We start from the raw sequence: 24,727 nt of genomic DNA on the forward strand, positions 1-24,727 counted from the left end.
ACAAGGTCATACTCGTATCTTCAAACCCAAAAGCCACAGAAACTTGAAATTCTCAATGGACGCTGAGAAAAGATAGAAAAGCAGCTATACAAAAAAATCAGGTTTCTAGCTTTAAAAATGTTAAGTGTAGAACAGAAAAACTAACTTGGGGGTGGCGACCCTCCCCCCAGGTGCGGGCGAAGGTTAACCCTCACACTTTCTGGGGTCGGCTTACGGCTAGATTCCTTGCGCAATGCTGTGCCGTTAATTTTTTTTCTATAATAAAGGCATTGTGTTTTATTGTCAAAAGTGAAAAAGCCAGAAATTTTCGTCGATTTCGGATGCTGCGGGGGATATTTACATACAATGTCACCCTGCTGGCCTGAATCCACCAGTAGGGTCAGGTGACCTACCATTTCTTTATCAATATTCAAAAAAAAAATCATGGCATCAGAGCTGTGACGAAAAATAAGTGGCCTAAATCCGATGAGAAAACTGGATTTGGGGGTACCCAGGTTTGGCTTCTGAGCCTCTGGTCCCCCAATGAAAATTTCTTAGAGGAGGCCCTGGCGTGGTTCGTAAATTACCGCTTTCGCAATTGGAGGCCCCTAATTGCTTGGAGGCCCCCACTAAATGGAGGCCCCATTGGACGTTTGGGACCCCAATGGTGATGTCAAAGTTTCACCCATGAGCATGAATTTTTTATTGGATGGTGATCTGACGTAAAACGGGCCATTAAAATCGCACGGCCGTCGACATAAAACAGATAACAGCACACAAAAATTCACTAAAAAGTGCCTCTATTACACCGCAGCGAGTCCAGCCCCGGTTTTTGCGCAGTGTGCGTCGCACCCGGCGATCCACACATGCCCCCGGGGCCTTCTACGCAGCTAACCTGCAAGTGAACCAACCCATCGCCACCACAGCTCCCACCAGGGCAACCCACCTCCCTCAGTCCCATCCTCACCTTTAATTTCCTCTCGTCCTCTTTCTTCCTCGTCTGGAACCGCTACTGTAGCGTCGACTGCGTGCGGGAAACCTTCGCCACGCCGTCGCCGAACACAACTGACCCAATCGCTGGCGACCGACGGCAACCGACCGGCCACCGGTGCCGCGCCGTGTCGGTGACGTCATCAGTGACGATGAGTGACGTCATTGGGGACGTCACTCACCTGGCTGGTGTGCCGCTACACAGGTGGGTATAGGAGTAGTTATTTACTAACCGTAAACGGCCCGGTAGATTGGGCCAATACGCGGCCATGCGCGGTATGGTGGAATAGGCGATTAATTTCGCCGATTTTCAGGTCGAAGATTGACAGCTTACAAGATGCCGACGCATAACTCGGGAACCAATTAGAGCTACAGCACCGCGGAAAAGCGCATTTGATAGCCATATTAGCATGCTCTCTGGTTACTTCTCTTAGATTTGACCTAACGTCAACGGCTTTGTCTGCAAGGGGCAAAAACTACCAAAATAGACGATTTTTTCGGGAACAGTTTTTCTGCAATAACTTTTGACTCATGCCTTGCACGAGCTTTCTTTTACCGACATCGTGTTCCTCTCGTCAAGACGCATCAAATTAACTACAATTTGACCTTGAGGGTCAACTTGAAAATTCGACCTCAGGTGAAGGTCATGATCTGACCGGAAATTGTCATGTTGTATATATCAGTCGATCTGCATCGTCGAGCCAAACACAACTAAGGCATTTTCATCGCTCTAGCATGCCTCTTTCAAAAGTTATTAGCGAAAAACTGTTAGATACCATTCGTGAACTGAGATGACCTCGGGCATAAACAAGGGTCACGGGTGCTATTTTCCTGTTCAGAGTGTCAAAGTCACGTAGAGTGTTTTATAGTGTTTAGAATAACTTCCGTCCAAAAGAGGTGGTTTTGAATTTTCTCCCATTGACTTATAACAGAGGTCACAAAATTGAGCTGACCTTAGGTCACCGATATGAAAATTCTGATGCATAAATTTTGTACATGCTGTTGCCCTTATCAATCGCTGAAAGTTTCAAAGCGATTGGTCACTCGGTGTAGCTACGGCATACATACATTGAAACATTTTATGAAGTGAGGTCACTTGAAGTGACCTGGTGACAGGCGCGCACACAGGATTTTTGAATGGGGGGGGCACGACCTTCGAACTGGGCCCCCCATGCCGAAGGCCCCCCCCCCCAAAAAAACGGCCCACGGGGCTATATTTCGGTTGGTTTGAAGCTTGAGCAATTGGTTTGTCAATGCATGGTAGGTAAAACAATTATTTCGGTACCAGCTTAATTTTCAAAACATATATATTTTTACGCTAGCATGTTTTTTAGTATGTTTTTTTTTCGCGGATCCCGGACCCGCGAGTCACCCGGGGGCCCGGGGTCAGCTCAGGCAAGGATGTATCCTGGACCTTTCGATGAGGGAGGCACGGTGGGTCCAGTCTCACTGGCAGACGGGCTCTTTAAAACGGTCTTTGCATGAGAAAATGTGGAAAATCGGCAAGCAAAAGTATCATTTATGCCCGAGGAGTGTGCCTAATGTACACTAATGCCTAATTTACATGGTATTTTACGAGCGAGCGAAGCGAGCGAGCTCCTCAGAGTCACCGGTGTGTGGCGCGCTCAGAGGTGCCAGTGAAAGGCCGTCAGATGCGCTGGTGTTGGGTCCTCACATGCGCCGTTGCGGGGTCTTAGGGCTTAGGTGGGGCCATCATTGGCATGTGTGTGGCCCTGCAAAATGGCCTGCAAGTGGAAAGTGGCCCGTCATAGGCTGGCAAGGACACTCGGAGGCTGGTAAGAGGCCCTCAGAGTCACTGGTACGTGGCCCTCAGAGGCGTCGGTGTGGGGACTCTCAGAGCCGCCGATGTAGGCCCTTAAGATGCGCTGGTGGGGGTCCCTTGGAGGTGGGGCGAGGGGCCTCGCAGTTACCGTTGTGGGTGCCTTTAGAAACACTGGTGTGGACCGTGTGTCTATCACAGACGGATGTGGAGCCATAGCAGCCAATCCCTCGTTGGCCGTTATTAGGGCCCTGAGCGGCCGGCGAGGTCTCTCAGAAACCGGCATTGGGCCTTTATGAAGATAATTGTGGCTACATAGGAGCCAATAACGTGCCCCCACAAGCCCTGTGGTGTCCTTCCGAGTTGAAGTGCGGCCAGCGCGAACCCTCTGCTACCAACTGGCGCCGCAGGGCCCCTCGGTTTCGAGAGGAACCCTAAACCCGAGAACGGGCACGTACCCCCTCGCTCCCTTGCTATGTCACTGAATCCAAGTGATTAGGGACCCTTTAGGTAATCAGGGGCGTTTCAGATGACCAGGGGTTTTCAATTGATCAGGGGCCCACCAGGTAACCATGGGCCCCTCTGGTAACCAGGCGCCCCTTAAGTAACCAGGGACCCCATCAATAACCAGGGCCCCTCAGTAAACGGGGGCCATTCAGGTAAGTGTAGGAGTCCCGCAGATAACCAGGGCCGGCGAGGTTTCTCAGGTCCGTTTTTTGACAAGGCTCTTATTGACTCAGGTGCGAGCCCTTTGCCATCAGCAGAGGGCCCTTTCAAGCCTTTTGAGGGCCGTTTAACGTCTCTTGAGTTCCCATTGAGGCCTTCTAAGGGCCCTTTGAGCAGTCGAGGGGCCTTTGAGGCCTTTTGAGGGCCTCTTGACGTCAGCTGAGGACCGTTGGACGCCAGCTGAGGATCGTGTTTTTGGGCCTTCTGATGGCCATTAGACGCCAATGGATGACCCTCTGACACCAACTGGGGCCCTCTGACACCAGCTAAGGGCACTTTAAGTTTGACACTAGCTCAGGGCCCTCTGGCATTAGCTGGGGGGCCCTCTGACGCTAGCTCAAGGCACTTTGACGCTCTTTAAGGCCTTTTGAGGGCCCTTGAGGTCTTCTAAGGGCCCCTTGAGGCTTTCTAAGGGCCCCTTGAGGCTTTGAGGGCCGCTTGACGCCAGCTCAGGACCGTTTGAGACCTTCTGATGGCCATTTGGCACCAGCTGGGGGCCCTCTGTCAACAGCAAAGGACCCTTTAGAGCCTTCGGAGAGCCGTTTGACGCAAGGGCATGGCCCTCTGACGCCAGCTCAGGGACCTTTGACACCCTTTAAGGCCTTCTGACGTCCGTTTGACGTTAGCTGAGGGCCCTTTGAGGCTATCTGAGGGCCCTTTAAGGCCATCTGAGAGTCCTTTGAGGTCATCTGAGGGCTCCTTAAGGTCATCTGAGGGCCCTTTGACACCATCTAAGGGCCTTTTGACACCAGATGAGGGCCCTATGACGCTAACTGAGGGCCCTTCGAGGCCATCTGAGGGCCTTTTGAGACCATCTGAGGGCCCTTTAAGGCCATTTGAGGGCCCTTTGTACACGGTCTTCGGTGGTCTAAGGATTAGTTAGAGGCCCATTTGAGGCGGCCTTCGGCCGCCTCAAATGGGCCCCTTCCTTCGAGTTGGGCCTCCCAACTCGAATGGGGGGGCACGGGCCCGTGTGCCCCCCCCCCCCTTGTGTGCGCCCTTGCCTGGTGACCTGATCTTGAATGACCTTGGTGTGAAATTTTTACAACACGTGTAGAATTGATGGATGATGGAGCGCCGCCGTTTTTTAGATATCCGTGAAAAACCGCAGGAAAAACCGCAGGTGTTCAAACACCCCCCCCCCTCCCCCAGCAGGGCGCCAACACACTTTGACGATTTGCCCCAGTAGTCAAAATTCCTTGGCCGAGGCCCTGACTCTAATACATAACCCTATTTGCACCTGCATTTATATCAATATGCTGAGTATTTAGGAGCCTAATAATGCTGATAAACACAGCTGAAATGACTTGAGACCCGTGACAGTATGAAACATAACGAAGATCGTTCTAAGACATTAGGTATAGGTACACTTTCCGGTTAGGCAAGTACGTCTACCTATATGTGTCGGTCATATTCAGTGCCTATTATAGCCTATATGTATACATTTTATCGCAACAATACCTATACCCACTAAGCGAGGAAGGCATGGGCCGGGCCCTCGTTTGACATTTTGGTGTCATCTGTTTCGCCAGATTCGCCAGATTGTGTGTGTCGCCGGGCGCGTCATGGAATAGATTCGTCATGATCGTTATAAAATAGATATTTAGATACAGTCACAAATTTACAGTAGATAAATGGGTTACCATGGACCGGTCGCGATGGCCCACACTCCCAGCTCAAAGTCTCCAACAGCCTTACGATCTTTAGGCTCATTCGCCAACAGCTTCATCCACTGGCGGATCCAGGCTTGCGTTTTGGGGGGGGCCAACTCATGCGGAGCCAAACCTAGGGTACCCCCAAATCCTGTTTTCTCATCGGATTTAGGCCACTTATTTTTCGTCACAGCTCTGACACTATTAATTTTTTTTAACTAAAAAGAAAAATATATAAATGGTAGTCCACCCGACCCATGCCTTTATATTACTTTGTGAACACTTACCATTGCTTTTGTCGACCAGTTAACCCGCTTCGAGTCAGTTCTTGGGTCCCTTTGCGGGCCGGGAGGTGGTAAAACACCCCCAGTCTAACTCGGCTCCTGGGCCACGCACTGATTGAACTATGTTTCATTATCGTTTGGGGAGGGGCAAACGGGCCACTTTAGGCCTCTGGGAAAGGGGCATGGCCCTAAATGCCCCCTCCCTGGATCCGCCAGTGAAAGACACCATTGGAGCTGCAGTTGGGTACCTCAGACGTCAGGGTACGCCCTCAGATGTATAGGACTTGCGTGGAGACCTCTTATGCTGTAGTGGACTGAAAGGACCCAAAGGAGCCCGTCTAGGGCTCCCGGAGAATGGAGATAGACGTGGGCCCTCAGGAGCCTGCCAGAGCCCCCAATGAGGGATAAGTGAGGGATACCAAGTGCCTGCAATTGCATATTGCATAAGCCATAACGCCTTTACAAATCAATATATTATGTATCAGTGGCAGATACAAGGGGGGCCACATGGGTCATGACCCCCCTTGGTGCCCGGGGGCACCACCGGCCAAGCAGGGGCACCACCGGCCAAGCAGGGGCACCACCGGCCTAGCAGGAGCACCACCAGCCCGCCAGGGGTACCACAGGCCTAGCAAGGGCACCACGGGCCTGTGACGGGTCCCACAGGCTTGTCAGGGACACCCCAGGTCTGTCAGGGACACCAGAGACCTGCCAGGGGCACCACCGGCCTCGCAGGGGCACCATGGGCCTGTTAGGGGCACCAGAGGCCTAGCAGGGGTACCACAGGCCTTACAGGGGCACCACCGGCCTTGCAGGGGCACCAGAGGCCTAGCAGGGGCACCACAGTCCTGTCAGGGCCCAGGGGCACCAGGGGCCTAGCAGGGGCACCACAGGCCTGCCAGGGGCACCACCGGTGTAGCCTTTACAAATCAATATATTATGTATCAGTGGCAGGTCCAAGGGGGGCCACATGGGTCATGACCCCCCTTGGTGCCCGGGTGGTGCCTGTCAGGGGCACCACCGGCCTAGCAGGGGCACCACCAGCCCGCCAGGGGCACCACAGGCCTAGCAAGGGCACCACGGGCCTGTGAGGGGCCCACAGGCTTGTCAGGGGCACCCCAGGTCTGTCAGGGACACCAGAGACCTGCCAGGGGCACCACCGGCCTCGCAGGGGCACCATGGTCCTGTCAGGGGCCCTGCCGGCCTCGCAGGCATCACGGCATCACGCAGGGGCACCTTGGGCCTGTCGGGGACATCACGGGCCTGTTGGGGGCGCTTTAGGCTTGTCAGGGGCACCGCAGTCCTGTCAGGTCCCAGGGGCATCAGCAGCCTAGCAGGGGCACCCTAGGCCCGCCAGAGCCACCACAGGCCTGCCAGGGTCCAGGGGCACCACAGGCCTAGCAAGGGCACCATGGACCTGTCAGGGGCACCTCAGGCTCCCGTGCCCCCCCCCCCTGGATCGGCCAGTGATGCCACACCACGCGAAACACCGCCAACTACCAGCTGCCGCGCCATAAACACGTGCCAACAACAGTCTTTTTTTAAGGTCGACTCCTCTCGCGCAACTTTTGACTGACCCTCACTGCTACCATATTGCTTCCATATTATGCTGTGGAAAGCTTTACTTCACCAAGTGGCTAAAAACCTCCTTCAAGGTATATTTTCTTAGCATTTTTTCGGACGTTTTGGGGGGGCCAAACCGGCCACTTTAGGCCTTTGGGGGGGCCATGGCCCCCGTGGCCCCCCCCCCTGGATCCGCCAGTGGCTTCATCGCACTCGCACGAAGCGAGACGCAATCCCATTTCCTGCTCAGAAGCATAGGTACCTTCCAATCGCGCCTTAAAGTCCCTAATTGGCAGCAGTCGGGTTACTGTATTGCGGTACAGCATACCCTCAGGGGCTCGATACTAGCGACATCTATGCGTCGAATGTTCAAGTATCGTAGGCATTGCGGTTTCCGCGCACCGCTGCAGGGTAGCTGACTATAATAGTTGAAGACTATAATAGTTGAATGTTACAGACTATATATAGTTAGATATTGTGACAAGACAACGGTGCATGCCTACTAACGTCATTCGTAATAAAAGAATTGCTAACACAATTATTACCTGATTACCGCAAATAACATAAGCGTATGAAAAGTAAGATACCTATCTAGGTATGCAGCATGAGTGCAACGGCAGGCTGATTTTGCATCGAGAACCGTCCGCAAATCCGTTCGTAGTGTGCATTTATTAAAAAAGACATCTAGAATTGAGTAAGCATCAAACCAACAATCACAATGGTACAAGTGGTCAATGAATCTAAATGCCAAATGGAGATGAATGTTAAAAGCATCAGAAGTCTCGGCTTCATTTGACGATTGAACAAACGTGCATAGAGTCCTTTGAAATAAAGAATTCGCGGTCATTCACAACAGAAATCACCTTCCCCGCTGCAGTGCTGACTGCTGAGCGGTTCTAACACTCGGTTCACGGCCACGGTCGGCGCTGCCGTCTCTGCTCTCCTCTCGCCGGTCCGGAGATGGGTCACTGACCCTTGCACGGTGAGTGCAGAGGCGCCCGCGGCTGCGGCACACCGGTGGACGGCGCCGCGTGCACTCTCAGTGACCAGCAGTCGGCTCTCAGCAGTGCGCTCAGTTCTCGGTGGTCAGTGGTCAGAAGAGACTGGTGTGTCGACTATGAAGGTGCTGTGGTAAGGGCTGGGCTGGAGCTGTGATTAGATGGCTTGAAGTGATGTGACGAACCATCGACAGAAGAAAGGGTCCATGCGCCCGCGGCAAGCTGAAAAAAAAACTCTGGGGATCTTGCCGTGTTCTGGTGATCTGAAGAGAAGCCAGCAGTCTGGTGAGCTGCAACAGCTCGGCGTGGAGACGGCTGTAGCTGCTCCAGCTCGATGGCCGTCGGGCTGAAACGACAGCAGAAGCTGTTCTACGCTGTTTGTGGACTGGCTGTGCTGGGGTTCATTTGCACCGTCAGACTGAATTCAGGTGAGTATCCTGAAGACCATCATGATTATAGCCAGAGCCCAGAACATGCATTTGTGACATTAATTTGACGTGGCAGCTGTGCAATAATTTAGGTACAGAGGCGATGGAATTTTGTTTTGAAAAAAAAGATGGTCATAGAACAATGCAATGCCCTATGCCGAGTATTGTGAGTCTGAAATACTTTCAGTCATAAATATCTCAAAATTATTGAATAAGTGAGGCCTTACAACTAACAGTGGGCAGGCACGCACTCATAATTGCACGGCACCCGAGCTTGTCTGATGACGATAACCTAACCGTTATCCCCGCCGCCAGATCGTGTTCCGGTCAGCGGGTGGCCATCGGCCGGCTGCCTGCGGATCCTGCAGCTGGACTCCTCGCTGCTCGGCTGCGTGGACCACCACTTCCACACCATCCGAGACCCGTGTCACTCAGACTCCCAGACCGCCGAGCAGGCGAGCGGCTGTCTGCGGCGGCGCGCGGCGCGCCTGGGACGGCCGGCGCGGCTGGTCCTTATCGGCGACTCGCGCAGCCGCATCCTGCAGGAGCAGCTGAAGGAGTTCGTCCACCTCTCCATCGGGCCCAAGCCGGAGGACATCAGCGCCGCGGACGTGCCGCCCGGGCCGCTGCACGACTTTCAGCTGTTCGCCACGCGCGACATGTGTCCGATCCGTGGAAAATTCTGCAGCAACATCCTGACCAGTGACGTACTGAGCGTCGAGTTCTGGCGCAGACCGTTCCTCTACACACTCTTCGTGCAGAAACTGCGGGCGATAGCGACCGAGTGCCGCGCGCGGCCGCCGGCCTGTCCGGATCTCGTGGTGCTCAACGGCGGCCTCTGGTACATCCAAATGCGCATCCAGCAGCTAGTGGTGATCGAAAACTCGCCCACCGCCTGGATGATCAAGCTGGGCGAGCACGTGACCGAGCTGCGTGCCGTGCTGCGCGAGCTCTCCGAGCTAGTGACGGTCGTCTGGAGGCTCGAAGAGGCCATCACCTCAGATGCCCTCGGTCTCGGCAAAAAGGATATGGACTATCAGAAAAGGATAACCGCGTCGCACCCGTTCTTCTACGAGCTTCAAAGACAGGTGAGTCGTGGCTGGAGATGTCTTATTTGTGATATAAAAAACGCGTTATGGGTTTCGGACTTCGGTACATTAGGCCAGGCGTCGAAGCGGTCGAGGATTACCGGTAAAGTTTGATTGCTATTACTTCTATAGGCTGCAAAAAAATGTTTTTTTTTATAATCCGAACCATGTGAACAAGTAACCTTTGCTAGATCTCTTCCAATCAGTTCACTGCGGGGAGCAAATTAATTTTCTCTGTTTAGGTCAAACGTGAAACGATTAGTGTTTGTTTCAAATCAGTGCATCTAAAAAGACCATAGGTTATTGTCAAAAGAAAGTTCTCGTTGTTTGTCTGTCTTGTCAAATTCTGACCTGGGGCATAACTGTAAAGTGTAAAAGCTCGGCTGCCCATTGAGTGCCCGACTCCGCACGCAGCACAGCCTCGCTCCCGGCCCACCACTATAACCGCCGCTCCGCCCTCCCGCCGTTACAGGTCCCTCGGCTGGCGGTGTGGTCCTCGATGCTGCCAGAGACCATGGACGTGGCGCAGCGGGTCTGCAGGCCCGTGCGACAGCTGAACGTCTCCACAGACGCCGTCATCGAGGACACGTTCGACCAGTGCGAGGACGAGATCCACGCGGGGCCGGCGCTCCGTCAGCGCTTCATCTCTAAATTGCTGGACATTCTGTGTGAAGTGGATGGAGATCGGGAGCCGGGTCACTGCTGCAGGGGATAACAGAGGAAGCGGGTGGGAAATTGTGACTGCGGGTAATGTGTTGAATGGTGTGGCTTTCATTGTACTGCATAACGACACTGCTAAAGATGTTTCCATTTAAGGAAATATTCCACCAACATCTCAGACGGCGACGGGCGAAGATCGTTCTTCTGAACTGTGATGGCTTCTTTGGGGAGAGAGGACGACCGTTTCAGCTTTTCGACCACTTAGAGCCCCGAGATGAGAGAAGAGGAAATTGGATTGGTTTGAACATCCAGCAGTGCGCTGTTGTGGCCGAGTCCGTCCCGTTGGGACAGTGGGACGAGCCTCTCAGCCTCTCAGTCTCTCCGGGGTAAATGCTCCTTCTGAAACTGCCTTCACCGTGCCGGCTGCCTGGATTAGCCGTCGTCCTAAAGCAGGGAGGATGATCACTTATCAGTGCTGCCTAAAGATGGACAGTTCTGGGAATAAAGGGAATAACGTGTGTAATGATGCCGATGTCGTTTCCTGTTGAATGCTGCCAGGTAACCATAGGATGTTATGAGAACGTCTGCTGTTATCGTATGTTAAAGTGATGGTCATGCTCATTGCTCAATATACAACAAATAAATGCCAACGAAATAAATAGACGAAACTAACTCGTACTTATATAAGCGAAACGAACCAAACGAGAGCAATGGTCAGTACGATTTATTTATTCTTACAAACGCGTGTTATAACAGCACCTCACTGCACGCACTTCAGACGCTTCTTCCCAATGGAGAGTATCGCAAATGCTTGGCGTTAGTGAACGTTTACTGACCTCAAAAATCAAAAGCGTCGTGTGTTAAAAGAAATCAATACCTATCAATGGCTTCTGGACATGGAACTACCTTACATTACATTGCACCAAACAATCTAATCGACCGTTGACTAGCCACTTTCACACCACTGAATATTGACCGTCATCAAATTAAAAGCGTCGGAAGCTTGTTCTTTTACAAGGTAATGAATATATAAATAGCCAGCTTAACTCGCAAAGACGGATCAGCTTTAAACAAAACTGAACAATCTTCCCGCTAGTAGAGCCCAGAAGTCCAACTGGTACAATGGTACAACTAACACAACGGCCATAACTATTGCTATTGCCCAGTTCGTCGCTCACCGGCACAAGCATGTATCCCGGCGTCACGCATCCACTAACGCGGGAAGGGCACCACAAGCGTCTCACTGGGTCGAGACAATACTTGATGCACAGGCATGGTGGCCACCTGACCTTTCTCTGGAAGGTGGAACTCGATCCTTCGCAGCAGACCGGCCAAAAACGCGAACAGAAGACTCCGGGCGTGAGCCTCTGCCAAGCAGACGCGAGGCCCAAAGCCGAACGCCCGCACCTGTTCGCGAAGCTTGGCGCCGTTCTCGCTTAGGAAGCGGTCCGGTCGAAACACGTCCGGGTCGCCCCAGACGGCTGGGTCATGGTGCAGTGAGTGCTGATCCGCTAGTACCATGGCGCCCGCAGGGATGTGGTAGCCGCGCAGGCTCGTGGCGCCCTGCGTGGTGGAGTGCCGGTTGATGGGTGTCAGTGTCACGAAGCGAAGCGTCTCCTCGATGGCGGCCTGGGTGTAGGGACACTGGCGCTCGTCCTCCACCGTCGGGGCACGGTGGTCTCCCAGGAGCTCAGTCAGCTCGGCACGAACCCGCTCCTGCACCTCCGGGTGCTTCGCCAGAAGGAGGATGGTCCAGGAGAGCGCGATGGGAGGGGGCTCCAGAGAGCCCAGTAGCAGGTCCTTTAGCATCACCAGCAGGTTTTCGATGGAGGTGTCGTGGTCCGCCTTGGGGATTTGCAGTAGGTACTCGTCGATAAAATCCCGGGGATGAGCCTCGTCTAGCGTCTCGATATGTTCGTCGATTCGAGCCTTGATGAAGTGGCTCACCTTGTCCAGGGATCTAGCCAATGTTTTCACGTCTGATCTCTGACTGGAGAAGTGTGCCAACCACGGAAAGAAGTCCAGGTGAGACTGAATATTTGCCAAAAGTCTTACGATGTGAAAGCTTGCGTCCTTAAGCTCGCCAATTCGAGGATCATGCGACTCGAATTCAAAGTTCATGATGAACTTAAGCGTGACGTTTGCTATGGCTCCGGTAAGTTCCCGTTCAATGTTGACCACTTGTCCTTTCAACTCCACTAGGTCCTCGACCAGCTTGGAGCACTCTGCGCTGGCCAGAGTCTCAAGTTTGTTTCTGTTGAAGCCCAGTCTACCCAGCGTGCGGATGATGAACTTCCTGTTGTGCTGCCACTTGGATCCGTCGGCCAAGCTCACCCCGAGGTTGTCCCAATGCCCGGCCAGACGATTCAGGTAAGTCCCGGTCATCCCGTGTAGACGAACATCCTTGGCTGCCTCCTGTGGATGCATAAGGCAGAACATTTGTAGATCGGATGTTTCTATTATCTAGATATGATTATCCACATAACATTTTAAATCAAACATTTAGGTTTCATGATCTGCTTAGACTTGTGGTAAAGTTTTATGGCTGAATCGCAATTACAATTGCAGGACAACCAGTGACCCTATATGTAAAGGCAGCATCATTCAAGCTCAAAATAAGCTCCTTTAAAAACAACCTGATAACGGTAGCGCCGATGGCCGCACAGTAGGTACCTTAAGAGCGTCATATGTGCGGATGACGACCACGGGCGTATCCAGAGCGATCCTGAAGAAGACGATGGGTCCATACTTGGCCCCGAGTCGTCGGCAGAGGTCCTCGAGGCGACCACCGGTCCAACAGAGCTGGATGAACTCCCAGCTTCCCAGCAGAGGGATGCTGACCGGACCTGGCCCGGTGTAATGGTGCGTCAGGAGTGGGGGCGGAAAACAGAGCAATGGCTCGAGGTGTCTGGTAAGAATCGGGGAGAACGGTCGAAGGGTCGAGCGTCCCAACCCTTTTCCATGCATTCGTCGCGCATGACGAAACTTGCCTAGCAACGGCCCTGGGTTATTTAGCCCTTGAACAGAAGCTGTTTAGATTTCGTTGATCTCCTCTGTTTCTGTTCTGTGTCAGAAATCAGAATTCAACGTTCAGATGGATGCTCACCGGGCGGCAAATTCCCACGGTACGACACAATCCTCTTCAGCACATACCAAGCCACAATAATGGCCAACAAAGCTATGGCGGACATGCTGCTCGGGCAGCGGGGCAGCGGAGATGTGCTCGCGAGCCGTCCTCGCCGGACACTGCTGCACCCTGTAAGCAGTAAACAGCGGCTCGCCGCGGTACACCAGTCGTCAGGTCAGCGGGCACGACGACGGCGACGCCGGGAGATGACCTCGTTCGAAGGGGGCAGGCCGCACTGTCAAGTGTTATGTCAGCACTCGAGTGGTCTGGCGGAGGGACACGATACACTGACCTACGCCAGATTCGTCAATAACTCTCATCCGTGTAGGGGGGGGTGTCGAACGGACCCCCCCCCCCTCGGTTTTTCGCGAATAACTCGCGTGAAAAGCGGCCGATCGCGACAAAACTTTCAGTACCCTCAAGTTGATCAAATTTACACCTACCCTGAAATTTTCATGACGCTGACCCAAATGACCTTTGACCTGTGACCTACTTTTCGAGACCATATTTGGCCGCGGAATCGCGATTCGGCGTCTATGTCGGCTCGCATTAGCCGCGCGCTTGCAGTCTTTTCGTGGTTTTAAGCGTTGAAATATGTGAAATGATGTTGGTCCCATGCATTAGGGTGGGTATCAAAGTCACCTGAAGGTCAGGTCAGGTCATTGACCTTTGATGACCTCGGTTCACTTTTTCGACAGTTACATGTTACTAGGCCAGTTTTTGGAGATGAATTAGAATTTAGCAACCATATGAACATTTACGAAGTAGTTTTGGCGCCTTCGTAACATGTTGCGAAGCTGTGAGAGGCGGTTGACACCTACCTACTACGAATGCCCGGCAGGACCCCTACTGGTTGACCTGACCTGCGCTGACCCGACCTGACCTAAATGCATTAAGACATCATCTGTGATCAAAACTAACATGGTAGGTATTCGTGATCAGCACCCCGAAACCCCTATTGCACCCACACTTTACGACGTTCTAACAGGTCCCGATTTTTCCGACTTTTTGTCATTGCCCTGACCTGGAGGGTCAACCAATGACCTACTAGGACCTTAAAATTGGGTCATCGGCTTCCTCTCGTTACAGGAAACACGCTCGTTTTTCCCGCGAAGCTCTAGCTTGATCAGGGGCGAAACGGCAAGGGGGGTCACTGGCGGATCCAGGGGGGGGGGCCACCGGGGCCATGGCCCCCCCCAAAAGCCTGAAAGGGGGGGCCAACATATCTTTTGCCCCCCCCCCCCCAAAAACGCTTGAAGAAAAATTAATGTAAGAAGGTGTTGCGTAGTAGATTATACCTACTAGAATCAGCAGCGTGATTCAATAGCGTAGAGAAAGCCAGGGGCGCGGGAACTACTTTCAGACTGGGGGGGGGGGGGGCACACCATAATAGAGATCAACCTAGGGTCCCCCCAAATCTAGTTTTCTCACCGATTTTAGGCCACTTATTTTTCATCCCTTGGCTTTTTCAACAAAAAAGAAAACATTGGCGAAAAAGGGCGGTATTCCGTCTGAAAGTTGTGGGGGAACCGCCCGCACGGCCCCAGAGTTGGGGGGGGGGGCAAGCTGCCACCACTGGCCCCTCCCCCCGGTTCCCGCGCCTATGGAGAAACTACCGGGCTTACTAGCTTCCTTCATAAAGTGTCGTCATGTCTTGTCGTCACCCGAGAAGGTCTTATTGCATACATATCGATTGAACTGACAACTGTCAAGTTAATAAACTTGCTCTGGCAGCCTGACCTGACATGACCCGGCAATTTTTCATTCACGGAATATGCGCAATAAATTTTTTAGGAACACTCACTGAGTTTGCGTTGAAAAAAACTTGTTTTGTTTGGTAATTGCACAAGAAGCATATGAGGGACCTTTTTGTCCCTTCCTGCGAAACAGTAAAAGACTTATTTCGATCAGAGCTCAGGCCAATCTCTATGGGGTCAGTCGGGTCACTTATTTCTTAAAAGGGTCCTTACGGCATCCGAGGACCAATTCCAGCTTTTGAGTGCACCTCATCAGCATTTGATGCTACAACAGATGTTGAAATATGAATATATGTTACAGGCCATATGAAAATTTGGTCCGTTTGCAAACGGCCTGGTCCAGTCAGGCCATATGAAACAGCCTGAAAACACTGGCCGTTTGCAAACCATGACCTGAAATATCAGACCGTTTGAAAACGGCCTAGTTAGTTTCGGTCTAGCGGATCCAGGGGGGCCACGGGGTCATGCCCCCCAAGCCTGAAAGGGGGGCAACATATATTTTGGTCCCCAAAAACACTTAAGAAAAATGAATGTGAGAAGGTAGCGTAGTAGGTAGAGAGAAAATACCGTATCATTAAAAATATGTGAGCTTGATAAAAGTGTTGGTCTTGTCTTCACCCAAGAAGTTCTTATTGCATACTTTACCTCTCGATCGACGTGTGAAGTTATCGTGTAAGTTATCATGAAGCCGATCGCGACGAAACTTACGTACTCTCATGTTTACAAAGTCTGAAAACTTCATGACCCTGACCCAAGTGACCTTTGACCTGTGGCCTATTTCTCGAGACTATCCGTGCGTTCGGAGAACATGTAATATTCACCGTCCCCGGGAATATTCCCCGTGCCGCGTTCGGAGGCATATCTCTCTGAACGGCGGCAATCTCCGGGAATATTCCGCGCGCATGGAATATTCAACGGATTCCACGTGGAATGTGCCTCTCCGAACGCACCATATATTTGGCCATGCTTGAGGCCATGTTTGGCCGGAATCGCGATTCGGCGTATAGGTATGTCGGCTCACATTATCCGCGCGTTTACAGTCTTTTCGTGGTTTAAAACGCTCAAACATGTGATATGATGTTGCTCACATGCATTAGGGTGGATGTCAATGTCACCTTACGGTCAAGTCAGGTCATTGACCTTTGATGACCTCGGTGCACTTTTCCGAGTTTAACATGTTTCATAGGATAGTTTCGTTTAGCTGATTTTGAATTTAGCATTTAGCAACCATTTGAACATTTACGAAGTAGTTTTGATGCCTTCGTATCATGTTACGTACTCGTATGTAGCTGCCAGTGGTAGTGGACACCTGCTATACGGACGCCCATAAGTAAAGTACCCCTACTGGTTGACCTGACCTGACCTACCCTGACATGGCCTAAACGCATGAAGACATCATCTATGATCCAAACTAACATGAAATTCATGATCAGCACAAAACAAAACTATTACAGCCTTACTTTAGGAGGTTCTGACATGTCCTGATTTTCCCGTCTTTTGGGTCTGTGATCTGACCTGGGCGATGTTTCACGGCACGCTACCAGCCGCTGCCAGCACTGATGACACTTTTGGTTTCAATGGAGACATCAACAAGCCAAACCCACAACACTACCGAAGGTTGACCTTAGCTCGCGGAATGCGCTGGCAGCGGCTGTCAGGCGTCAGCGCGACCGTGAAACACCGCCCTGGAAGGTCAACCAATGACCAAGGACCTTAAAATCGGGTATCATAGGCTTCGTCTCGTCACTCACGGGCAACACGCTTGTTTTTTTCCGCGAGCTCTAGCTTGATCAGGGGCCGAACGGCAGGGAGTCCAACCGACACCTTCCAGCCCGCGAAGGCTGCGCCAAGCGCCGGCCCGGAGCGGTCTAACTGGTCGACAAAAGCAATTTGAAGTGTTTTCAAAGTAATATAAGGCTCGGGTTGGGTGGGCTGCCATTTCTTTTTTCTTTTCTTTTTAGTTAAAAAAAATTATCGTTTCAGGGCTGTGACGAAAAAATAAGTGGCCTAAATCCGATGAGAAAACAGGATTTGGGGGTACCCTAGGTTTGGTTACTTGCAGGAGTTGGCCCCCCCCCCCCAAAACGCAAGTCTGGATCCGCCAGTGAGGGGGTCCACCCCCCCCCCCTTATACGTTCACGGCTGGAAAACACCAATACGGGCGAGGGTTGAACCTCCGAATGGGATTCTGAACAAGGCTGTTCATTCTTGGTTCATTCAAAACAAGATCGGAGGCAGTGGCGTATCTAGGATTTCTCTCAGGGGGGATCCGCAGTCAAAAGGGCCCTTGACTGACTGGGTTTTAAAGGGCCCTTAAGTGGCAAAAGGGCCCTTGTAGCTTGAGTTGAAAGGGCGTTCAACCCGCGTCCCGTGGGGGGGGGACGAAACGGCCCCCTGTCCTCTTCCGTAGCTATCTCCTAAATGACTGCAGATATCCCAACCAAACTTTCAGGACGTCTACGGGCATCCATTTTACACATTATGACCAATTTTTTTTTTTTCCAGAGGCTATGATAGGTTGGCCGCAAATGACGTCATGTTCTGCCATTTTCGACCCAAAAAAGGTTTCGCAGGAAGAGCTGTCAGCCCTACAGAGCTGTAGATACATAAAAATGTTCCGAGATAAAAGGTGTACAATTAACAGGCCTAGGTCAAATCTGAGCACAGTTTAGCCCCGCCTTGGGTTGGGCCCAGGCTGGAGCGTTGACCCTAGGTCAAATCTGAGCACAAATTACAGAAAGAATGTCAAAAGAGTTTTGTTTGTTTTGTTGGGCTATCATCCTTCCGGCCCTTTCGGTCTGACCAGACCATTTCAGGGCCGGAAGGATGATAGGAATTGAGGGAGACATTGGTCTGGGCGGGCACCTTGGTGAGTCACCGGGGCTGAGCCTGTCCAACAGGACAGGCCGACCAGCCCCCCAAGTGCTCACTGCACCCGGTTACGAGTGTGCTTCCTTAGGAGCTGCAGTGCGCTCCAATGGGAGCCGCCCGCATGGTATAAAGTTTCCCGTCCAGGTCCAGCCTGGATCATGGGTTGCGGCATGGAGGAGAAGGATTTGAATGTCCTGAGGATGGAAACGGCGAAACGGGTGTTAACCCGCGCCGGGCCGGGGGGTGTTTGAACACCCCCCTGCGGTTTTTCGCAGATATCTCAAAAAACGGCGGCGCCCGTTTTTGGCACACCTGTTTGTGCATCTTTTCCGCACATGTTGTGAAAATTTCAGACCCAGGTCGCCTTAGGTCAGGTCACCAGGTCACGCCAAGTGACCTCACCTCAGAAAAAATAAGAATGCTCGTCATAGCTACACCGATTGATCGATTGCCTTGAAACTTTCAGCGATTGATAAGAGCAACATTATCTATAAAATGTTTATCTCGGAATTTTGATATCGGTGACCTAAGATCAGGTCAATATCGCGGCCTCTCCATTACCTATCAGTCAATGGGATAAAATTGAAAAGCGTCTGTTTTGCACGAACGCTATTCTAGACACTCTCTAACATCGAGATGTAAGTAAAATTGGCACCCTGAATCGGAAAATGGCAACTGTGACCCCTCGTCATGTCCCCGAGGTCATCTCAGGTCACGAACAGAATCTAACAGTTTTTCGCCAATAACTTCTGATAGAGGCGTGCTAGAGCGCTGAAAACGCCTTAGATGTGTTCGACTCGACGTTGCGGATCGACTGATATGCAACATGACCTTTTCCGGTCAGGTCATGACCTTGACCTGAGGTCAAATTTTCAAGTTGACCTTTCAAGGTCCAATTATAGTTCATTCGACGCGTCTCGACGAGAGGAACACGATGCTGGCAAAAGTAATGTCATGACTCTTTTGAGTCAAAAGTTATTAAAAAAAACGCTTTTTGTAAAAACGGCTATTTTTGGAGTTTTTGCCCTCTGGAGGCTAAACCGTTGACCTGAGGTCAAATCTCAGAACATTAGTCAGAAAGGTCTGTAAAAGGGCTATTGAATGCCCTTTTCTCTGGCGCTGTAGCTCTATCGGTTCCCGAGATAGTCGTTGGCAGTTTCCAAAATGTTGAAATAGTCAACATTTTACCTTTGGTGACCCCTGGTGACCTGACCTTTGACCTGACCAAAAAAATGACCTAAGTGTTTTCGTCCTTATTTTGGACGTTCTTTCGATTGCCGCTTTTCGCGTGTCGCTAAGTGGCCCAGGAGCCGAGTTAGAAGGGGGGGGGGTGTTCAAACACACCCCCTTCCGGCCCGTCGCGGAATCTCAGAGCACCGGCCCGGCGCGGGTTAAAAGAGCTATTAACTACGCTTTTCCCCGGCACGGCATTCATTTCCGAGTGATGCGGTGGCTTGTTGAAAATTGTCGAAATTGGACCAGAAAATTGGCGAAATTTAGCCTTGGATGACCTATGTGAACTGACCTTTGACCTGATCTAAAAAGTGACCACAGTAATTTCGTCATTATTGTTTGCGTCCTTTCGAACGCTGCCTTTGGCGTGCTGGTACGTGGCTCAGAAGCCGAGTTAGAAGCAGGGGTGTGGAGCCGGAGCTGGAGCCGGTGCCGCCGGAGCCGGCATATTTTGCCCGGAGCCGGAGCCGGAGCGGAGCCGTCCAAAAAGGCGGCGACTCCGGCTGCTTTTTTTGAAGAGGAAAAAATTATTGACCTACATAGTTCGGTTTGACAGTACAAGGCAGTAAAACATGTGGTATTCAAAATAGCCTTGTTATGCAAATACAGAAGCAACGTGAACGAATCATTCATCTTTTCTCTTCCACCCGTATTTAATTGTATAGAGGATGTACTGAGTATTGGAGCCGGAGCCGCCGGAGCCGGACCATTTTACTCGGAGCCGGAGCCGGAGCCGAATCCGATTTTTTCTCCAGAGCTGGAGCCGGAGACGTCTGAAATTTCCACGGCTCCGCATCCCTGGTTAGAAGGACCCTGGCCGGCCGAGTGGGAGGGTGGGTACCACCACATCGTTGTTTTTTTGCGACAGCTCGGAACACGTCGGCAACAGAGAGCAAAAACTGGGCATAGCTACCTGACCTTTGATGCAAACCGGGCCTTGTGACACCTGCATTTTCAAGGGGGCCTCTTGGTCGTCTTAAGGACCCTCTGTTACCCTCAGAGGGACCCTCTGATGGCCTCTGCAGACCATCACTGGCCTCAAAGGGCACTCTATTGGCCTCCATGGAACTTCTGGGTACCTGAAAGGGCCCTTTGTTTTCTCTCCAGGAGCCCTTGTTTACCTCAAAAGGTCCTCTTTTACTTCAGATGGCCGTATGTTTGTCTAATACATGAGGCCCCTGGTGGCCTGAGAGGCCCTGTTTGTGTCCCAAAGGGCCCTTTGTTGACCTCTTAAGGCCCCTAGTTGGCCTAAAAAGTCCTCTGATTGTCCTAAAGGGCCCTCTGTTCCCCTCAGAGGGCCAGTCTTTTCCTCAGAGTGCCTGCTGACCTCATAGAGCCCACAGTGGCCTGACATAGCCTTCATATCACCTCAGAGGGCCCTCTGGTGTAAGGCTCAAGTGACCTTCTCAGAGGGCTCCGGCTGCCCTGTGACTGACAATTGTCCACTCTTATCCCCCTTTTGGGTGACCTATTTCCCCTTCTGACACCCAACGTCCGTGAAGTTAGCGTCGTATTCCGCGACGGATTCAGCGTCGAGTCCGAATTTCAACTAAACCCAACCTATCCGATGCAGTTTGGGACGCTGATTCCGAATATCGTATTCATTTCAAATTTCAAGGTCATCTTCAAGGTCAAATCACGGATTGAAATTGAGACCCCGATTTTTCCTACACCGATCGTCCGATCCGATTTCTGAAGGTCGCATTCGAAAGCTAGGGTCAGAATCTCGAATTCCCTAATATATACCTTATTAAAAATATTTGACATTCAAGGTCAAATCACGGATTGAAATTTTGAGTCCCCTATTTTTTCTACACAGATCGTCCGATCCAATTTCTGATGGTCGCATTCGATAGCTAGGGTCAAAATCTCGAGTTCCCTAATATATACCTTATTAAAAATATTTGACCTTAAAGGTCAAATCACGGATTGAAATTTTGAGTCCCCCTATTTTTTCTACACCGATCGTCCGATCCAATTTCTGATGGTCGCAATCGATAGCTAGGGTCAGAAACTCGAGTTCCCTAATATATACCTTATTAAAAATATTTGACCTTCAAGGTCAAATCACGGATTGAATTTTTGAGTCCCCCAATTTTTTCAACAACGATCGTCCGATTCGATTTTTGATGGTCGCATTCTATAGCTAGGGTCAGAATCTCGAGTTCCCTAATATATACCTTATTAAAAATATTTGACCTTAAAGGTCAAATCACGGATTGAAATTTTGAGTCCCCCTATTTTTTCTACACCGATCGTCCGATCCAATTTCTGATGGTCGCAAATCGCAATCGATAGCTAGGGTCAGAAACTCGAGTTCCCTAATATATACCTTATTAAAAATATTTGACCTTAAAGGTCAAATCACGGATTGAATTTTTGAGTCCCCCAATTTTTTCAACACCGATCGTCCGATCCGATTTCTGATGGTCGCATTCTAAAGCTAGGGTCAGAATCTCGAGTTCCCTAATATATACCTTATTAAAAATATTTGACCTTAAAGGTCAAATCACGGATATTCAACCTTAAAGGTCAAATCACGGATTGAAATTTTGAGTCCCCGATTTTTTCTACACCGATCGTCCAATCCAATTTCTGATGGTCGCATTCGATAGCTAGGGTCAAAATCTCGAGTTCCCTAATATATACCTTATTAAAAATATTTGACCTTAAAGGTCAAATCACGGATTGAAATTTTGAGTCCCCCTATTTTTTCTACACCGATCGTCCGATCCAATTTCTGATGGTCGCAATCGATAGCTAGGGTCAGAAACTCGAGTTCTCTAATATATACCTTATTAAAAATATTTGACCTTAAAGGTCAAATCACGGATTGAATTTTTGAGTCCCCCAATTTTTTCAACACCGATCGTCCGATCCGATTTCTGATGGTCGCATTCTATAGCTAGGGTCAGAATCTCGAGTTCCCTTATATATATCGCTATCGATTGCGACCATCAGAAATTGGATCGGACGATCGGTGTAGAAAAAAATAGGGGGACTCAAAATTTCAATCCGTGATTTGACCTTTAAGGTCAAATATTTTTAATAAGGTATATAATAGGGAACTCGAGATTCTGACCCTAGCTATAGAATGCGACCATCAGAAATCGAATCGGACGATCGGTGTTGAAATAATTGGGGGATTCAAAAATTCAATCCGTGATTTGACCTTTAAGGTCAAATATTTTTAATAAGGTATATATTAGGGAACTCGAGTTTCTGACCCTAGCTATCGATTGCGACCATCAGAAATTGGATCGGACGATCGGTGTAGAAAAAATAGGGGGACTCAAAATTTCAATCCGTGATTTGACCTCTAAGGTCAAATATTTTTAATAAGGTATATATTAGGGAACTCGAGATTTTGACCCCAGCTATCGAATGCGACCATCAGAAATTGGATCGGACGATCGGTGTAGAAAAAATAGGGGGACTCAAAATTTCAATCCGTGATTTGACCTTGAAGGTCAAATATTTTTAATAAGGTATATATTAGGAAATTCGAGATTCTGACCCTAGCTTTCGAATGCGACCTTCAGAAATCGGATCGGACGATCGGTGTAGAAAAAATCGGGGGAATCAAAATTTTAATCCGTGATTTGACCTTTAAGGTTGAATATCCGTGATTTGACCTTTAAGGTCAAATATTTTTAATAAGGTATATATGAGGGAACTCGAGATTCTGACCCTAGCTATAGAATGCGACCATCAGAAATCGGATCGGACGATCGGTGTTGAAAAAATTGGGGGACTCAAAAATTCAATCCGTGATTTGACCTTTAAGGTCAAATATTTTTAATAAGGTATATATAAGGGAACTCGAGTTTCTGACCCTAGCTATCGATTGCGATCATCAGAAATTGGATCGGACGATCGGTGTAGAAAAAATTGGGGACTCAAAATTTCAATCCGTGATTTGACCTTTAAGGTCAAATATTTTTAATAAGGTATATATTAGGGAACTCGAGATTCTCACCCTAGCTATAGAATGCGACCATCAGAAATCGGATCGGACGATCGGTGTTGAAAAAATTGGGGGACTCAAAATTTCAATCCGTGATTTGACCTTTAAGGTCAAATATTTTTAATAAGGTATATATTAGGGAACTCGAGATTTTGACCCTAGCTATCGAATGCGACCATCAGAAATTGGATCGGACGATCGGTGTAGAAAAAATAGGGGGACTCAAAATTTCAATCCGTGATTTGACCTTGAAGGTCAAATATTTTTAATAAGGTATATATTAGGGAATTCGAGATTCTGACCCTAGCTTTCGAATGCGACCTTCAGAAATCGGATCGGACGATCGGTGTAGAAAAAATCGGGGGAATCAAAATTTTAATCCGTGATTTGACCTTTAAGGTTGAATATCCGTGATTTGACCTTTAAGGTCAAATATTTTTAATAAGGTATATATGAGGGAACTCGAGATTCTGACCCTAGCTATAGAATGCGACCATCAGAAATCGGATCGGACGATCGGTGTTGAAAAAATTGGGGGACTCAAAAATTCAATCCGTGATTTGACCTTTAAGGTCAAATATTTTTAATAAGGTATATATTAGGGAACTCGAGTTTCTGACCCTAGCTATCGATTGCGATCATCAGAAATTGGATCGGACGATCGGTGTAGAAAAAATTGGGGGACTCAAAATTTCAATCCGTGATTTGACCTTTAAGGTCAAATATTTTTAATAAGGTATATATTAGGGAACTCGAGATTCTGACCCTAGCTATAGAATGCGACCATCAGAAATCGGATCGGACGATCGGTGTTGAAAAAATTGGGGGACTCAAAAATTCATTCCGTGATTTGACCTTTAAGGTCAAATATTTTTAATAAGGTATATATTAGGGAACTCGAGTTTCTGACCCTAGCTATCGATTGCGACCATCAGAAATTGGATCGGACGATCGGTGTAGAAAAAATAGGGGGACTCAAAACTTCAATCCGTGATTTGACCTTTAACCCGCGCCCTGCTGGGGGTCCTGGATTTCCACGCCCTGCTGGGGGGGGGGGTGTTTGAACACCCCCCCTTGTAACTCGGCTCCTGGGCCACGTAGCGATACGCGGAAGGCGGCGTTCGAAAGAGCGTAAAATATAATGACGAAATCACTTCAGTCAATTTTTTGGTCAGGTCAAAGGTCAGGTCACCAGAGGTCATTGAAGGCAAAATTTCGCCGATTTCCAGGTCGAATGTCGAAAATTTCCAAGAAGCCAACGCATAACTCGGGAACCAATAGAGCTACAGCGCCGCGGAAAAGCGCATTCGATAGCCCTATTAACGCCCTTTCTGAGTAATTCTCTCAGATTTGACCTAACTTCAACGGTTTTGCCTGCAGGGGGCAAAAACTGCAAACATAGCCGATTTTTTCGGAAACAGTTTTTCTGCAATAACTTTTGACCCAAGCATTGTACGAGCTTACTTTTACCGGCATCGTGTTCCTCTCGTCAAGGCGCATCGAATGAACTATGACTTGACCTTGAAAGGTCAACTTGAAAATTTGACCTCAGGTCAAGGTCATGACCTGACCGGAAAGGGTCATGTTGCATATCAGTTGATCCGTATCATCGACCTGAACACAT

General features: G+C 49.9%; 3 protein-coding genes across 3 annotated transcripts in view; 1 reads left to right on the top strand and 2 right to left on the bottom strand.

Moving 5' to 3' along the window:
* The window catches only part of LOC122381661, a 53,745-nt gene extending 52,682 nt beyond the window's left edge, over window positions 1–1,063 (bottom strand). The window contains exon 1 of the mRNA XM_043366083.1: window positions 947–1,063. The gene's annotated coding sequence lies outside the window, so the exon portion shown is untranslated. The remainder of the gene's footprint in view (window positions 1–946) is intronic.
* A 6,791-nt stretch (window positions 1,064–7,854) lies between these two features.
* Window positions 7,855–10,807, top strand: LOC122381660. The gene is made up of 3 exons (XM_043366081.1): window positions 7,855–8,400; window positions 8,716–9,488; window positions 9,961–10,807. Exons 1-3 carry the CDS (start codon window positions 8,307–8,309, stop codon window positions 10,201–10,203), a joined length of 1,110 nt encoding a protein of 369 aa, XP_043222016.1. The 5' UTR covers window positions 7,855–8,306; the 3' UTR covers window positions 10,204–10,807.
* A 50-nt stretch (window positions 10,808–10,857) lies between these two features.
* On the bottom strand, window positions 10,858–13,401 carry LOC122381659 (cytochrome P450 2J4-like). Its single transcript, XM_043366080.1, has 3 exons — window positions 13,255–13,401; window positions 12,822–12,994; window positions 10,858–12,563 (listed from the first exon to the last, which is right to left on the bottom strand). The coding sequence occupies exons 1-3, from the start codon at window positions 13,337–13,339 to the stop codon at window positions 11,361–11,363; spliced, it is 1,461 nt and encodes a 486-aa protein (XP_043222015.1). The 5' UTR covers window positions 13,340–13,401; the 3' UTR covers window positions 10,858–11,360.
* Window positions 13,402–24,727: the final 11,326 nt, after the last annotated feature.

Source organism: Amphibalanus amphitrite, unplaced genomic scaffold (genome assembly GCF_019059575.1).
Source record: "Amphibalanus amphitrite isolate SeventyFive unplaced genomic scaffold, NRLGWU_Aamphi_draft 000124F_arrow, whole genome shotgun sequence".
NCBI lineage: Eukaryota > Metazoa > Arthropoda > Thecostraca > Balanomorpha > Balanidae > Amphibalanus > Amphibalanus amphitrite.

What these genes read in the sequence shown, in the direction of transcription:
- LOC122381660 (XM_043366081.1), top strand. Translation starts at nt 8,307, where the DNA reads ATGGCCGTCGGGCTGAAACGACAGCAGAAGCTGTTCTACGCTGTTTGT. An exon ending in CACCGTCAGACTGAATTCAG is followed by an intron (nt 8,401 to 8,715) that starts GTGAGTATCCTG and finishes CCCCGCCGCCAG; the next exon opens with ATCGTGTTCCGGTCAGCGGG. An exon ending in TCTACGAGCTTCAAAGACAG is followed by an intron (nt 9,489 to 9,960) that starts GTGAGTCGTGGC and finishes CCGCCGTTACAG; the next exon opens with GTCCCTCGGCTGGCGGTGTG.
- LOC122381659 (XM_043366080.1), bottom strand. Translation starts at nt 13,339, where the DNA reads ATGTCCGCCATAGCTTTGTTGGCCATTATTGTGGCTTGGTATGTGCTG. An exon ending in CCGTGGGAATTTGCCGCCCG is followed by an intron (nt 12,995 to 13,254) that starts GTGAGCATCCAT and finishes ACACCGGGCCAG; the next exon opens with GTCCGGTCAGCATCCCTCTG. An exon ending in GCACATATGACGCTCTTAAG is followed by an intron (nt 12,564 to 12,821) that starts GTACCTACTGTG and finishes ATGCATCCACAG; the next exon opens with GAGGCAGCCAAGGATGTTCG.